Source organism: Typopeltis vanoorti, chromosome 9 (genome assembly GCF_054136105.1).
Source record: "Typopeltis vanoorti isolate ZY-2024b chromosome 9, IOZ_Tvanoo_1.0, whole genome shotgun sequence".
Lineage (NCBI taxonomy): Eukaryota > Metazoa > Arthropoda > Arachnida > Uropygi > Thelyphonidae > Typopeltis > Typopeltis vanoorti.
Window position 1 is genome coordinate 144,809,748 of NC_143557.1, and position 18,711 is coordinate 144,828,458.

Below are 18,711 nucleotides of genomic sequence, written 5' to 3' on the forward strand. Positions count from 1 at the left end.
GAGAAAGAAATGAAGGATGTACGAATTTGTCACCAACAAGCAAAATCATGTACTTTCTTGACTGTTGATGTAGTAGCTTGATTTTTGTTGATGCTTTTTTTGCATTGAATTTTTTTTTTTTCTGATTTGTACGATGGATCCAGTACCGTCAACAAATTCTGGTATTAAACCTTTCAGTAGTTCTTGCAAAAGAATATTGCATAATGTGCTGACATTCTGAGAAAAAGAATTGTTAGAAGGCAATCTCCTTGTTTCGATTTCTCATGCCACAAAACATGCAAGTAAAATTGCAGGCTTATCAGAGTCAACTGTTAAAAGAATTCATAGGGAATCAAAAGGTGAAGGTAAGCCAAAATTTAAATCTCCTAAAAAGCGCCAGAGGAAAAAAACCATTGAAAATGTAGCTTTCAATGATTTTGATGGAGACGTTATAAGAACTATTCACGAATTTTACATGGTCGAGAAAAAAGTGGCAAGTGTTCCTAAATAGATTCCTGTGCTGAAAGAAAAAATTAATTTTCCTCGAAAAAGAGAAACTAAGGAAAATACTTCATGAAATCCAATTTTGTTTCAAAAAGTCACAGAATAAAAGGAAACTTATCATGGAGTGAAGTGATGGTTTTATCTAGAATGCAGTATTTGAGAGCAATACGTTTCAAGTTGAAGAAAAGCCCAATTGTGTATCTAGATGAAACTTGGATTGACAGTAATTTAACTTATGGGAAGTGTTGGCAACCCAAAGAAGAATGTAGAGTGTTATAAACTGTTTTCAGAGGTAAAGTAACATCTTGAGCAAAAGAGAAATCCTAGTTTTTTAGAAGTTGAAATGTTGGCAACCCAAAGAAGAATGTAGAGTGTTATAAACTGTTTTCAGAGGTAAAGTAACATCTTGAGCAAAAGAGAAATCCTAGTTTTTTAGGAGTTGAGGATGCAATGGTTGTGGTGTGTTTATGCTAAGAGAGGATTGATGTCAGGGAAAAACAATAAATAATACTGGAAGAAAATGGTTCTTTTGTTTGTTTGTTTTTTTGTGACAAATAATACAGAACTGGGCTTCACTATCATTGAAATTGACGAGGTTATCTGAATCCCACTGGAGGATGGCTCGGTGAAAAGAAGTGAGTGCAGGTGGTTGATGTTCTGTAGGTCGAGTTGTGTAGAGTAAGTTTTTAATGGTATTAAGAATACCAAACAAACTATTTTATCAAAAGATGTTTCATTAATTACTTATATTTCACTGAATTTCAAATCAGCATCATCAGAGCACAACACAGCTCATATATGCACAATGAGTAAGTGAAACAATACAATTGTAATGGACAAAAGATCTAAAGTTCTATTTTGGCACTCTCTAATGTTGTAAAAAAAAAAAAAAAATTACAGCTATGTTGGAGTTTCACTTAAGATAACAGTCTCCCAAATTTTTGGCAAGTGTTTGGGAAGACTAACAACAACTGAATGTTTCCAGATCAAGAACTGTTTCATCAGTACAATGCTGGACCAAATAAACCAGTTTCAGAATGAACACTACAGAGAGAACTGCATGGGTTAGGCATTTTCAGTCGCGTTGTCCAGATATGTCCTCAGTTAACAACTGTCCATAAGAAAAATCACCTTGCTTGGGCAAAACAGCATCGTTAACCATTGACAGTGGAGACGAATCCAGATTCTGTTTGTATTCCAATGATGGCTGCTACAGGATCATGCAGAAGGCTGGAGTAGCATTTAACCCTGAATGTGTCCAAAGAGCTGTGCAAAAAGGAAGTGGCAGTGTCATGTTTTGGGGCTGTATTTCTAGTGCTGGAGTTGGCCCATTCATTGAGGTGTCCAGTTGCATGAAATCCATGGATTATCTGACACCTTTAAAAAATGAAGTATTGCCATTTGTCCAGTTCTTGGAACAAGAACACATAGTGGATCCTGAGTTTTAAGATGATAACTCTCGTGTCCATTGAGATAGAATTGTGCTGGATTTGTTTGCAGAACATGAAAAAAATGTTCCACATCTCAGTTTACCAGCCATTTCACCTGATCTGAATGTTATTGAAAAAATCTGGAACATGTTAGAAAGGAATGTAAAGAAGAAACATCAACAGCCTACAACTTTGGCAGAATTAAGAGATCTTTTATGCATAGTGGAATGAATTTGATATACATATGATAATTAGTCATATCGACAGGCATGCTAAGAAAAATTCAAAAATTCATTGTGTAATTTTTTGTCAGGTGTGTTTAAGTTAACATTATTATGTTAACAGATGTGAACAAATGTAGATACTGGAGGTAGAAGAACTGACAGAGATATAATGCAAAAACTGACAAAAGCTAATACTGCTTTAAAAAAATTAAATAATATATGAAAATCTTCAAAATACCATAATAAAACCAAAATAAAGATCTTCAATAGAAATGTTATATTATATGGATCGGAAACATGAACGCTAACCAAATATACTAGGGTGGGCTGAAAAGTTCTCGGCCTAACAATGAAAAAACGAATCGATAATTTCAAATTATTTTTATTTTTCAACATAATCTTTCTTAAGATTAATACATTTATTCCAGCACCATTATCCCGTTCCTGTAGTGGTTCTCAGTAAGATCTGCAAAATAACTCTCTACAGCTACAAGCACCTCTTGATTCGAAGAAAAATGCTGACCCATGAGGAAGAGTTTAGAAGCCAGAGAGAGCCAAATCTGGAGAATAGGGTGGATGTTCTAACAATTCATAGTGCAGATCCCTTATTTTTTCCATTGTCAAAACACCTTTGTAGGCAGGTGCATTGTCCTGATGAAAGATGATTTTTTTTCTTCTACAAACAGGGTCTTTTCTCACAAATTTTTTCGTCTAGTCTGGTTAAAAGATCGGAATAATATTCCTCAGTTATTGTTTTACCTTTTTCAAGATAATTAATAAACAAAATGCCTTTAGCATCCCAAAACACCGATGCTGTGATCTTTCCTGCTGATGGAACTGACTTTGTCTTCTTTGGCGCTCAACAACTGGCTTCTGTCCACTGCTTTGACTGCTGTTTGGATTCTGGTGTGTAATGGTGAATCCAAATTTCATCCATAGTAATAAATTGAGGCACAAAATCAGTTTTATTGTTGTTAAAATGCTCCAAGCACTGTTCCCAGATTTTCATGCGAGTGTAGACCACCCTCGTATTTTGGTTTAAAAATATTTTGGTCTCCAACACATAACAAATGATGATTTATATAAGCTGACTGTCCAAGAAAGCATCACCGATGGAATAAAAAAAAAAGGAAATGGAAATGAATTGGACGCATGCTGAGAATGGACTGCAGAGAAATTCCTAAAGTGGCTTCGACATGGATTCAAGAAGGAAAATAGAAAAGCCTAAATTGACTTGGCAGAGAATGATAGAAAAGGAAATAAGACTGGTTGGCAGGAAGAGCTGGCGAGAAGCTGAACTGGTTGCTCAGAACACTATCTAGAAGAAAACTATCTGCGCTTTGTGAGATTCTGCACGGAGAAGATACTGTATACAAAGCGCGATGGTTCGTAAGTTGAAACTGAAATTGTCCAGAAAATTGAACAGGTTAGCCTTCCTCAAATGATGCCATGACAGCAATATCATTCCAGCTTTTCCCAAATTTAAAGAAAAATTAAAATCGGCAAAGGTGCATCGTATTTACTGATGGGCGAGTTTAGTGCTTCTCAGAGAACAAATCGCCGCTACTTGCATAGAGCTTAGTAAGTTAAACAGCTCTATCACTGCTCTACAGAAAGAACTAATCAATGTGTTAAATCCTGAAATGTGGACTTTCCTACATCACATCTTTGAAGTTGCAGCAAAAAAATAATTCACGGAAGTTAAAAGCTGGCATCTAAAGAAATATGAAATCCTACAGCTGCGCCAACCTCTAGCACACCCTGGAGTGTATGAAAGTTCCCTGTGACTGTGACTTGGCCTATTATGGGCAAACAGGAAGATCGGTTAACATCTGCCTGGAAGAACATAAAATACATTCGCTACTATTATTATGGGAAGTCAGGACTGGCAGATAACACTTTGGACACCCCTTCACACAGGATTAGATGGAAGAAAACAAATTTGCTATTTAGAAGTCATTACAGATCCGAAAGATTATTTTTTGAGTCACCATGTGTATGAAGAATTCTCCAAACCTGAACAAATATGGTTGCATTAATTTGCCAAAAATTTGGGAGACTGTTATCTTAAGTGAAACTCCAACATAGCTGTAATTTTTTTTTTTTTTTTACAACATTAGAGACTGCCAAAATGGGACTTTAGATCTTTTGTCCATTACAATTGTATTGTTTCACTTACTCATTGTTTGCATATACAAGCTGTGTTGTGCTCTGATGATGCTGATTTGAAATTCAGTAAAATATAAGCAATTAATGAAACATCTTTTGATAAAATAGTTTGTAAATAGCCACTGCTGACTGTGGATTCAGACACTCATCGCTATCTCTTGGAAGGAATTTTCACTATATAATTTAAGGAAATTACAATGTACTAGGATATACATTAAAATAAATTTTAATATATTTCAATATTTCGGCAACGTCATGTTGCCATTTTCAAGAACTTAAGTACAAGACACGTGCACGCAGGCACAACAAAACAGTAAGCGAGGAAGAAGTAGGAAGCTATTATTTGTCCAAAAGTCCTAATTGTGCCCTCTAGCGGGCAATGTTGGTATTCTTGGGCGTTGGGTTGAAGGTCTTCTGATGTGGGTTTCCCAAATTTAAGGAAGGCTCATGCAGCCAAATTTGTTGAGGTTTGGATCGTTTCTTAGGGCTGAAGCTGATTCCATGAAAAGCCTTTCATATCTGTATTTGCTATGGTGTATTATCCTGGCTTTCTTCTACCGTATTCTATGGCAGGTATCCAGCGCATGGTCAGCAAGACCAGAGTGGCTGTATTGGTGAAAACGGATGTAGTCCTTGTGTTCTGAAATTCTGATATTTGCTGTCCTGCCTGTTTGGCCAAAGTAGGACAGCTTACAGCCTGAAGCTTAAAACCTGAAGCACTCGACGCCCTAGCATGTGGCCACAACTTCGCCATTGCACCCAGAAGAATACCTGCTGAGGATATCATGATACGAGTTGAACGTGGGATTCGACACCTTCCAAGCCACGTCACCAACAATATTAGACTGGATGTAGCTTGTGTTCTGACCAAAGCTAAACCACCTAAAACCAACATGTCCAGTAAAGAAACTAAATCTCTATTAGAATTAAAGAAAAACATCATCATAATCAAATTCCTGCCATGTACCCTCAAGGGGTGTACAGGATATGATAGTACTACATGAAAAAAATTACATCATTATTAATTTCCTATCTACAATTTTCCACCAAATCAGTCTGTTACTTGTCAACACTCCAACATTATCAGATCTTATATTTCTATCGTCTAAAGCACTTTGTACCGTATCAATCCACCTATATCTTGGTCTTCCTCTGGGTCGTTTTGCTGCCAACCTGGCAGAGAACACTTGTTTTGCTAATCTTTCCTCTCCCATTCTGTTTAAGTGACCATACCACTTGAGATTAGCTCTGCTAACACATTCCTGGATGCTGACAATGTCAAGTTCTTTCCTAATATCCTCGTTTTTAATATGATACTGCCATTGATGCCATCTGTTCATGCCTATAATGTTTCTCAGGACTCTCATATCTGTGGTCTCTAGTCTTTCGTCAAGTGTTTTACTTCTGACCCAGCTCTCAGATCCATAAGTTAAAACTGGTTTGAACACTGTCTTGTATATACAGCTAATTTAGTGTTCTGACTAATTTCTCCCTTATTCCATATGAATTTATTCAATTGACTTCCCACCATACCAGCTTTGTTGATTCTGTTGTCTATTTCTATATTTAATTTACCATCTTCAGTAAAAATCGTGCCTAAATAGCTGAAATGTTTTACTTGTTCCACAGGTTCTCCATTCACAACACAGTTGACATTTTTAATGATTCTGCCTATTTTCATTGTCTTTGTCTTTTTATTGCAGACCTTCATACCATATCTATTACAACAGCTATTCAATTTAGTCAGAGAATCTTGCAGACTTGTAGCGGATTTATTGAGAAGTATAACATCATCCGCATAAAGCAAAGAGCTGACATTAACATCTCCAATTTTGATATCATGCTTAATACCACTTTCCTTCATAATGTGATCCATATAGATAATGAATAACAGAGGGGATAATGTACATCCTTGTCTCACACCAGATTTAACAATAAACCATCTCCCTGTACTTCCTTCAATTCTAACTGCTGACTTACAACTCAAATAAAGACTAAGTATTGCTTCATATTATGCCCCATTGACACCATATAACTGCAGCGTATTGAATAGCTTCTCTCTTGGCACCTTGTCATATGCCTTTTCCAGATCGACAAAACTCAAATACAGATCTTTGTTATATTCCCATGCTTTCTCGACTATTTCTCGTAAAGTGAAGATCTGATCCTGACAGCCTCTATTTGGCCTGAATCCAGCTTGTTCTTCACCAAGCTTTTCTTCCACAATTCTTCTCAACCGTTTCTCAAGTATACTTGCATATATCTTGCCAGGAACACTCAGTAGAGAAATACCTCTGTAATTCTCAGATGCAGTTTTATTTCCCTTTTTATATATGGGTACTATGAGAGCTCTACTCCAATCATCGGGAATTCGTCCCTCTGTCCAGGCTTTCTGAACTATGCAGTACAGCCATTGTAAGACTCTTATACCACCATACTTCAGCATTTCTGGTCGAATATCATCTACTCCTGCTGCCTTTCCACATTTCAAGCCTTTGATGGCTTTTTCTACTTCAAGTATGGATATGTATTCCTGACTGGATGCCTGGTCAGCGTTTTTTACCACTGTGCTGTCATCACTGGTAATTTCATTTAGCAGTTTTTCAAAGTAATTACTCCATACTTCAAGGATATCTTTTTCTCCCATTTTCATGTCACCTTTATCATCTCTAATTCCTTTTACAGCACTCTTTCCTCCATTCTTAAGCTTCTTCAAAAATCTCCAGAATATTTTGCCACCATCTTGATATTTATTTTCTATATTCTTGCCAAAGTCCTCCCATGACTTTTGTTTAGCTAGTTTTACACAGTGTTTAGCATTCTTGCATTTCTCTCTATATTCTCTAAGAGCACAAGCTGACTTATTTGACAGGAACTTTTGGTATGCTTTCTTCTTTTCCTTCACTGCCTCTTTAACTTCACCAGGGAGTTCTGATTTTTTTATCCTTACAGACAACCTTACCACATGCTTTTCTGGCAGAATCAATCAATGTTTTCCTCAGAGTTTGCCACTGAATCTCCAAGGTTTGATTCCTGTTCTCAAACTCTTCCATTTTTTCTTCAATAATCTTTGTGTATTTTAGTCTACAGCTCACATCTGAGAGCTGCTCAACTTTTATTCGCTTTAAAACTTTCTTACATGTTATTCTTTTCAATATGAAATTCAATTTTATCCTGCTCAAGACTAAATAGTGATCACTTCCAATTTCAAATCCTCTGTACACTCTGGTGTCCTGCACCAGGGAGAAAACATCACTATCAACAATAACATAGTCAATGAGACTTTTCTTATTCCTTGCCTCTTCTCTCCATGTGAATTTGTGCACATTTTTATGTTGGAACATGGTGTTAGTAATAACCAGTCCATGTCCTGAGCAGAAATCCAACAGATATTTGCCATTATTATTAGCTTTACTCTTTTCTCCAAATTTTCCCAAAAAATTTGTATATCTCACAATCATTTCCTACTCTGCTATTTAGATCCCCAACAAGGACAACTTTTCCTTTCTCATTATGTCAATTGCTTTCTCTAAAGCCTCAAAAAATTCCTCCACTTCTACTTTAGTAGAACCTTCTGTGGGACCATAGGCACAAATAAGTCTCATTGTCCAGTTCCCCATTCTCATATTTGCCCACATTACTCTACTTGAGACTGACTGCCATTCAAGAAGATTAGCCTCGTATTTTGTGTTGAATACTATGGCTACTCCTTCTTTTCCTTGATTGTCATTGCCTGAATATAACATTTTGTATTTATTTCTCAGAAAGATCTCACCAGTTTTGGTCTTTTTTGTTTCAGTCACCCCTATTATGTCGATCTGGTACTTATCTAATTCCTCAGCTAGTTCCATTTCTTTGCCATTCAGGCTTCTTACGTTAACAGTGCCGATCTTTAACTCTGGTGATGTTGAGTTGGGGTTTATTTTCAGATTTGTTCCAGAAAAACAAGAAAATAATAATCACCAAAGCTGACAAAGGGAATGCCACAGTATTGCTTAACCAAAAAGATTACACAGGTAAGCTGAAATCTCTATTGTGAGATCAGGCTGCTTACCTCCCTATCGAATACAATCCCAAAAACTCACTAATTATAAAACACCACAGGCTGCTTAAAAAGGTCACTTCTTGGCATGTGGAAATCACTAACAAATTAAAACTATATAACTCCATACCCGGGGTGCTTAACTGTCAAAGCTGTATAACTGAGAGGACACCTCCAGATAGCCTTTAAAGGAATGCGGAGAACCGACCAGGGCTTCTGACCTAATGTCCAATCCTCACCTTCTCGTGGTGCACCCTGTTGGGTATCTACTTTGATACTGAACGAACAAGGATGGGCTGGCAATTTGGGATTTAGCCGACCAAATTGTATTCTTATTGGTTAAACCAAAATAAAAAATGATGGTACAAAATGACAAAATTTCATGCCGGCTGGGGCGTCGCCCGGTTAAACAAGGCACCCGTTGTTTTCGCCAGGGAACAGGGCGAACAGCAAAAAGTCAGATACTGCAATAAATCTGAAAACAAACCCCAACTCAACATCACCAGAGTAAAAGATTGGTACAATCAACGTAAGAAGCCGGAATGGCAAAGAAATGGAGCTAGCTGAAGAATTAGATAAGTACCAGATCGACGTAACAGGTGTGATTGTAACAAAAAGGACCAAAACTGGTGAGATCTTTCAGAGCAATAAATACAAAATGTTATATTCAGGTAATGACAATCAAGGAAAAGAAGGAGTAGCCATAGTATTCAACACAAAATACGAGGATAATCTTCGTGAATGGCAGTCAGTCTCAAGTAGAGTAATGTGGGCAAATATGAGAATGGGGAACTGGACAATCAGACTTATTTGTGCCTATGGTCCCACAGAAGGTTCTACTAAGGTAGAAGTGGAGGAATTTTTTGATGCTTCAGAAAAAGCAACTGACACAATGAAAAAGGAAAAGTTGGTCCTTGTTGGGGATCTAAATAGCAGAGTAGGAAATGATTGTGAGACATACAAAAATATTTTGGGAAAATTTGGAGAAAAGAGCAAAGCTAATAATAATGGCAAATATCTGTTGGATTTCTGCTCAGGACATGGACTGATTATTACTAACACCATATTCCAACATAAAAATGTGCACAAATTCACATGGAGAGAAGAGGCAAGGAAAAAGAAAAGTCTCATTGACTATGTTATTGTTGATAGTGATGTTTTCTCCCTGGTGCAGGACACCAGAGTGTACAGAGGATTTGAAATTGGAAGTGATCACTATTTATTCTTCAGCAGGATAAAATTGAATTTCATATTGAAAAGAATAACATGTAAGAAAGTTTTAAAGCGAATAAAATTTGAGCAGCTATCAGATGTGAACTGTAGACTAAAATACAGAAAGATTATTGAAAAGAAAATGAAAGAGTTTGAGAACAGGAATCAAACCTTGGAGATTCAGTGGCAAACTCTGAAGAAAACATTGATTGATTCTGCCAGAGAGGCATGTGGTGAGGTTGTGTGCAAGGATAAAAAAATCAGAACTCCCTGGTGGACAGAAGAAGTTAAAGAGGCAGTGAAGGAAAAGAAGAAAGCACATTAAAAGTTCCTGGCAAATAAGTCAGCTTTTACTCTTACAGAATACAGAGACAAATGTAAGAAAGCTAAACAGTGTGTAAAACTAGCTAAACAAAAGTCATGGGAGGACTTTGGCAAGAATATCATCATCATCAAATTCCTGCCATGTACCTTCAAGGGGTGTACAGGATATGACAGTACTACATGAAAAAATTACATCATTACTAACTTCCTATCTACAATTTTCCTCCAAATCAGTCTGTTACTTGTCAAGACTCCAACATTATCAGATCTTATATTTCTATCGTCTAAGGCACTTTGTACCGTATCAATCCACCTATATCTTGGTCTTCCTCTGGGTCGTTTTGCTGCCAACCTGGCAGAGAACACTTGTTTTGCTAATCTTTCCTCTCCCATTCTATTTAAGTGACCATACCATCTGAGATTAGCTCTGCTAATGCATTCCTGGATGCTGACAATGTCAAGTTCTTTCCTAATATCCTCTTTTTTAATATGATATTGCCATTGATGCCATCTGTTCACGCCTCTAATCTTTCTCAGGACTCTCATATCTGCGGTCTCTAGTCTTTGGTCAAGTGTTTTACTTCTGACCCAGCTCTCAGATCCATAAGTTAAAATTGGTTTGAACACAGTCTTGTATACAGCTAATTTAGTGTTCCGACTAATTTCTTTCTTATTCCATATGAATTTATTCAATTGACTTCCCACGATACCAGCTTTGCTGATTCTGTTGCCTATTTCTATATTTAGTTTACCATCTTCAGTAAAAATTGTGCCTAAGTAGCTGAAATGTTTTACTTGTTCCACAGGTTCTCCATTCACAACACAGTTGACATTTTCAATGATTCTGCCTATTTTCATTGTCTTTGTCTTTTTATTGCTGACCTTCATACCATATCTATTACAACAGCTATTCAATTTAGTCAGAGAATCTTGCAGACTTGTAGCGGATTTATTTAGAAGTATAACATCATCCGCATAAAGCAAAGAGCTGACATTAACATCTACAATTTTGATATCAGGTTTAATACCACATTCCTTCATAATGTGATCCATATAGATAATGAATAACAGAGGGGATAATGTACATCCTTGTCTCACACCAGATTTAACATTAAACCATCTTCCTGTACTTCTTTCAATTCTAACTGCTGACTCACAACTCAAATAAAGACTAAGTATTGCTTGATATAATGCCCCATTGACACCATATAACTGCAGCGTATTGAATAGCTTCTCTCTTGGCACCTTGTCATATGCCTTTTCCAAATCGACAAAACTTAAATACAGATCTTTGTTATATTCCCATGCTTTTTCGACTATTTCTCATAAAGTGAAGATCTGATCCTGACAGCCTCTATTTGGCCTGAATCCAGCTTGTTCTTCACCAAGCTTTTCTTCCACAATTCTTCTCAACCGTTTCTCAAGTATACTTGCATAGATCTTGCCAGGAACACTCAGTAGGGAAATACCTCTGTAATTCTCACATTCAGTTTTATTTCCCTTTTTATATATGGGTACTATGAGAGCTCTACTCCAATCATCGGGAATTCGTCCCTCTGTCCAGGCTTTCTGAACTATGCAGTGCAGCCACTGTAAGACTCTTATACCACCATACTTCAGCATTTCTGGTCGAATATCATCTACTCCTGCTGCCTTTCCACATTTCAAGCCTTTGATGGCTTTTTCTACTTCAAGTATGGATATGTATTCCTGACTGCATTCCTGGTCAGTGTTTTTTATCACTGTGCTGTCATCACTGCTTGTTTCATTTAGCAGTTTTTCAAAGTAATTACTCCATACTTCAAGGATATCTTTTTCTCCTGTTTTCATTTCACCTTTATCATCTCTAATTCCTTTTACAGCACTCTTTCCTCCATTCCTAAGCTTCTTCAACAACCTCCAGAATATTTTGCCACCTTCTTGATATTTATTTTCTATATTCTTGCCAAAGTCCTCCCATGACTTTTGTTTAGCTTTCTTACATTTGTCTTTGTATTCTGTAAGAGTAAAAGCTGACTTATTTGCCAGGAACTTTCGATATGCTTTCTTCTTTACCTTCACTGCCTCTTTAACCTCCTGTGTCCACCAGGGAGTTCTGATTCTTCTATCTTTGCACACAACATCACCACATGCCTCTCTGGCAGAATCAATCAATGTTTCCTTCAGAGTTTGCCACTGATTCTCCAAGGTTTGATTCCTGTTCTCAAACTCTTTCATTTTCTTTTCAATAATATTTCTGTATTTTAGTCTACAGTTTACATCTGAGAGCTGCTCAACTTTTATTCGCTTTAAAACTTTCTTACATGTTATTCTTTTCAATATGAAATTCAATTTTATCCTGCTCAAGACTAAATAGTGATCACTTCCAATTTCAAATCCTCTGTACACTCTGGTGTCCTGCACCAGGGAGAAAACATCACTATCAACAATAACATAGTCAATGAGACTTTTCTTATTCCTAGCCTCTTCTCTCCATGTGAATTTGTGCACATTTTTATGTTGGAACATGGTGTTAGTAACAACCAGTCCATGTCCTGAGCAGAAATCCAACAGATATTTGCCATTATTATTAGCTTTGCTCTTTTCTCCAAATTTTCCGAAAATATTTTTGTATGTCTCGCAATCATTTCCTACTCTACTATTTAGATCCCCAACAAGGACCAACTTTTCCTTTTTCATTGTGTCAGTTGCTTTTTCTAAAGCCTCAAAAAATTCCTCCACTTCTACCTTAGGAGAACCTTCTGTGGGACCATAGGCACAAATAAGTCTCATTGTCCAGTTCCCCATTCTGATATTTGCCCACATTACTCTACTTGAGACTGACTGCCATTCAAGAAGATTAGCCTCGTATTTCGTGTTGAATACTATGGCTACTCCTTCTTTTCCTTGATTGTTATTGCCTGAATATAACATTTTGTATTTATTGCTCAGAAAGATCTCACCAGTTTTGTTCTTTTTTGTTTCAGTCACCCTTATTAAGTCGATCTGGTACTTATCCAATTCCTCAGCTAGCTCCATTTCTTTGCCATTCAGGCTTCTTACGTTGATAGTACCGATCTTTAACTCTGGTGATGTTGAGTTGGGGTTTGTTTTCAGATTTGTTCCAGTAGCTGACTTTTCGCTGTTCGCCCTGGTTCCCTGGCAAAAACAACAGGGGCCTTGTTTAACCGGGCGACGCCCCAGCCAGCATGAAATTTTGTCATGTTGTACCATCATTTTTTATTTTGGTTTAACCAATAAGAATACAATTTGGTCGGCTAAATCCCAAATTGCCAGCCCATCCTCGTTCGTTCAGTATCAAAGTAGATACCCAACAGGATGCACCACGAGAAGGTGAGGATTGGCAAATATAGAAAATAAATATCAAGAAGGTGGAAAATATTCTGGAGGTTGTCGAAGAAGCTTAGGAATGGAGGAAAGAGTGCTGTAAAAGGAGTTAGAGATGATAAAGGTGACATGAAAACAGGAGAAAAAGATATCCTTGAAGTATGGAGTAATTACTTTGAAAAACTGCTAAATGAAACAACCAGTGATGACAGCACAGTGATAAAAAAACACTGACCAGGCATGCAGTCAGGAATACATATCCATACTTGAAGTAGAAAAAAACATCAAAGGCTTGAAATGGAAAGGCAGTAGGAGTAGATGATATTCGATCAGAAATGCTGAAGTATGGTGGTATAAAGGTCTTGCAGTGGCTGCACTGCATAGTTCAGAAAGCCTGGACAGAGGGACAAATTCCCGATGATTGGAGTAGAGCTCTCATAGTACCCATATATAAAAAGGGAAATAAAACTGCATGTGAGAAGTACAGAGGTATTTCCCTACTGAGTGTTCCTAGCAAAATCTATGCAAGTATACTTGAGAAACGGTTGAGAAGAATTGTGGAAGAAAAGCTTGGTGAAGAACAAGCTGGATTCAGGCCAAATAGAGGCTGTCAGGATCAGATCTTCACTTTACGAGAAATAGTCGAGAAAGCATGGGAATATAACAAAGATCTGTATTTAAGTTTTGTCGATCTGGAAAAGGCATATGACAAGGTGCCAAGAGAGAAGCTATTCAATACGCTACAGCTATATGGTGTCAATGGGGCATTATATCAAGCAATACTTAGTCTTTATTTGAGTTGTAAGTCAGCAGTTAGAATTGAAGGAAGTACAGGAAGATGGTTTAATGTTAAATCTGGTGTGAGACAAGGATGTACATTATCCCCTCTGTTATTCATTATCTATATGGATCACATTATGAAGGAATGTGGTATTAAACCTGATATCAAAATTGGAGATGTTAATGTTAGCTCTTTGCTTTATGCAGATGATGTTATACTTCTAAATAAATCTGCTACAAGTCTGCAAGATTATCTGACTAAATTGAATAGCTGTTGTAATAGATATGGTATGAAGGTCAGCAATAAAAAGACAAAGACAATGAAAATAGGCAGAATCATTGAAAATGTCAACTGTGTTGTGAATGGAGAACCTGTGGAACAAGTAAAACATTTCAGCTACTTAGGAACGATTTTTACTGAAGATGGTAAATTAAATATAGAAACAGACAACAGAATCAGCAAAGCTGGTATGGTGGGAAGTCAATTGAATACATTCATATGGAATAAGAAAGAAATTAGTCAGAACACTAAATTAGCTGTATACAAGACAGTGTTTAAACCAGTTTTAACTTATGGATCTGAGAGCTGGGTGAGAAGTAAAACACCTGACCAAAGACTATAGATCGCAGATACGAGAAAGATTATAGGAATGAACAGATGGCATCAATGGCAATATCATATTAAAAATGAGGATATTAGGAAAGAACTTGACATTGTCAGCATCCAGGAATGCGTTAGCAGAGCTAATCTCAGGTGGTATGGTCACTTAAACAGAATGGGAGAGGAAAGATTAGCAAAACAAGTGTTCTCTGCCAGGTTGGCAGGAAAACGACCCAGTGGTAGACCAAGATATAGTGGACTGATATGGTACAAAGTGCCTTAGATGATAGAAATATAAGATCTGATAATGTTGGAGTCTTGACAAGTAACAGACTGATTTGGAGGAAAATTGTAGATAGGAAGTTAGTAATGATGTAATTTTTTCATGTAGTACTGTCATATCCTGTACACCCCTTGAGGGTACATGGCAGGAATTTGATGATGATGAACTCCTTACCCCCCCCACATATTTATGGACTCCCAAAAATTCACAAGGAAAATGTGCCATTATGTCCCATAGTGGATGGCATTGATTCCCCCACATACAAACTAGCTAAACATTTGGCCAAAGGTCTCTCACACTATACTGGCAACACACCTTCATACATAAAAAACTCAGCCCACTTCAAAGCCAGCATAGAAAACCTTACACTCAAACACACTGACATAATGGTCAGTTTTGATGTCTCCTCCTTATTCATCCCACTCAAAGAATCTTTAGAGCTAATCCAAGCTAAATTTCCTCCCAATATCACAGCCCTATTTCCGTTCACAATGAACTCAGGCTATTTTGTTTGGCAAGGAAAATTCTACAAACAAATAGAGCGGACAGCCATGGGTTCTCCACTCTCCCCACCCTTGGCCAACTTTTATATGGAGACTTTTGAAGAGAAAGCCTTAAACTCTGCCCCACAAAAACCAACCGTTTGGCTTCGCTATGTAGATGATGTATTCGCTATTTGGCCACATGGCTCCAATGCACTCCTCTCCTCCTTAACACACTTAAACAACCAACACCCCAGAATCAAATTCACCTTGGAAGAAGAAAAAAACAACTGCATTCCTTTCTTAGACACACTAGTCACCCGCCAGCCTGAGGAACCTTGGTTTTCTCAGTATATAGAAAACCCACCCATACAGGCAGATACATTCAGCAACAATCCCACCCCCCCCCTCCTCACAACAATATGGAGTCATTAAGACATTACACAACAGGGCTAAACTTATAAACTTATCTGCTCGAATGACAATGCCCTAATCACAGAACTAAACCACATTCACAACACTTTCTCAGCCAATGGCTACCCCGCCCCCCCGAAAAAAAAATCCAAAAAATATTGAAACAAGTAAACCACAACCTCCCCCTCCCCTCACAACAAGGATTATTCTAAATCCATCACCATACCTTACATCCGAGGCACCTCGGAAAAAATCACAAAAATCTTAAAAAAAACATAACTTCTTGTTACAGACCATATAAAAAATTGGCATCCTTTATCCGCTCTACTAAAGACCAACCTCCCCCCTAAACCTACCTGGTGTATATCAGGTCCCTTGCAGCTGTAAGCTGTCCTACTTTGGCCAAACAGGCAGGACAGCAAATATCAGAATGTCAGAACACAAGGACTACATCCGTTTTCACCAATACAGCCACTCAGGTATTGCTGACTATGCGCTGGATACTTGCCATAGAATACGGTAGAAGAAAGCCAGGATAATACACCGTAGCAAATACAGATATGAAAGGCTTTTCATGGAATCAGCTTCAGCCCTAAGAAACGATCCAAACCTCAACAAATTTGGCTGCATGAGACTTCCTTAAATTTGGGAAACCCACATCAGAAGACCTTCAGCCCAATCGCTCAAGAATACCAACATTGCCCACTAGAGGGCACAATCAGGACTTTTGGAGAAATAATAGCTTCCTACTTCTTCCTCACTTACTGTTTTGTTGTGCCTGCGTGCACGTGTCTTGTACTTAAGTTCTTGAAAATGGCAACGTGACGTTGCCAAAATATTGAAATATATTAAAATTTATTTTAATGTATATCCTAGTACGTTGTAATTTCCTTAAATTATATAGTGAAAATGCATAACCAACGTCTAAGACTTTCCACTAGAATCTTGGAAGAAATATATGTTCTCAGCTAATAAAAAGGCACCCTTTCACCACTCGGTAATGTCACCTTTAAGACCCATGGTTGCACCTGGAAAATAGAATACAGAATGCCACAGATGTTACACTCACACCTCAGACATCTACAATCATTTCCAGCAGTTTTACTCTACCTATATTTACAACTCTTTATGTTCATCAACTTTAAAATTGTGCATGTTTCAATCAGCATTCCATAATTTTTTGTACGATGTGTTTATTTATTATTATCATAATACCCTGTACACTTTGTGTGGATATATACCAGGAATTCATAACAAGATTCATTCTTTCCAAATTCTCAGCCCACCCATGGTAACTCAAAAATATCAATAAAAAAAAATGAAGAAATTAAATTTTTTTCAATATACTTACCGTGTCCCATATCTGAAGCTTGATCTGTTTCCCATCAATTGTTATCATACGAGCTCCAAATTCAACACCTAGAAATAAATTTATTAATGCCCATTGGTATAAGAAACCCTGAACTTCTTAATAAAAACATTCACTGTAACCATACATTTAGATTCTTGATCTTAATCAAAATAATTCATTTGATTATGTGATTCTGCTTATTCTATATAGCTTCACTTAAATCTATGATACCATATTATTACATCCCATATTTCTTCATTAAAACACATCAGTGCAGTCCTATTTCATCAATTATAAACTTATTTTGTATTTTATTAAATTACACTTAAAGTAACAAATACATAATGAGATATTCAGAATCAAAAATTGAAAATGCAACAGCCTTTCATGTGGTATCTTATCAAATGCCTTAACAAAATCCAACATTATCACAGTGTATCCATTCCCTTTATCTAACTTGGCTGTAATGTTGCTATAAAATATAAGCAAATTGCAAAAAAACCTTCCTTTAGTAACCATGCTGCTCCTTGCAGTGTATAGCTTGTTTGTCTACCCATTTCTGTATGCAAGTTTTCTTACCTACTTCTCTAAAATCTTCACTACCACACCCGAGATATTGATAAGTCAGTAATTTGACACCTCAGTTTTTGCACCAAACTTGTACAATGGAACTATCATACATTCCTTCCATTCCTGAGATGAGACTCAAGTTATACAAACATGTGAAACGCCTAGCCGGCTCAATGTTCCTTTAGCACATGTGCTAATATTCTATCTGTCCCTATTGACAAATTCATACCCAGGTTATGTAACAGCTCTTCAATCTCATTTTCATGCACCTCTACCTCTTCATCCAATGTAACAGTAGCACTATACACCATGTTACCTACACCTGGTTGATCAAATTTTGCAAAGTAAGCACTCATTAACTGAACAAACTGCTTTACCATCTCCCACTAGAGTACCATCTGAATTCAATAAAATTATTCTTCCACATTCATTCATTTTTTTTGCTTGGCATAGAGATAAAATTCTTTTGGATTGCCTTTAGCTTGCAAAGCCAATTTCTTTTCATACTCCGATTTAGCTTTCTGCACAATAATCAATTCTTTTCTGGCCTGAGCTTCATGTATTTTATAACTCCTGTCACTCTTATTCTCACGATATTCTTTCCACATCATCTTCTTCTTGTGAATCTCTTGCTTAATAGGTTGCACATCCATTTCACTTCCAACCTATTTATTCTTCGAACACTAGGCATTCATTTAGATCCTACCTCATTTAAGCACTTTTTCAAACATTCCATGCATTGCTGACATTTTTCCCAATCAGTAACTGATACCATGGAAACAAAGATATATATTCTCCTAAGTTGATCATAATTTCCACTTTTGCAGCTCAGTATATAATCTGTTCTAATGGGAACATCAATATAATTAGATGCTTCCCAAGAAAGCATAGAATGATCACTGTCACCAACTGGTGGTAAAATAGTCATATTCTTAACAGAGATCCCTTCTGATACCATGAATAAATCCAACACCCTTTGACCTTGAGTTTATTCTTTCACATGCTGTTTGAGAAAGTTG

General features: G+C 37.0%; 1 protein-coding gene across 1 annotated transcript in view; it reads right to left on the bottom strand.

Moving 5' to 3' along the window:
- Rab2 (RAS oncogene family member Rab2) overlaps positions 1 to 18,711 on the bottom strand; it is a 197,406-nt gene that overhangs the window by 130,962 nt on the left and 47,733 nt on the right. Inside the window, exon 3 of the mRNA XM_090398372.1 lies at positions 17,123 to 17,190. Coding sequence (XP_090254498.1) covers positions 17,123 to 17,190 — 68 coding nt within the window. The remainder of the gene's footprint in view (positions 1 to 17,122; positions 17,191 to 18,711) is intronic.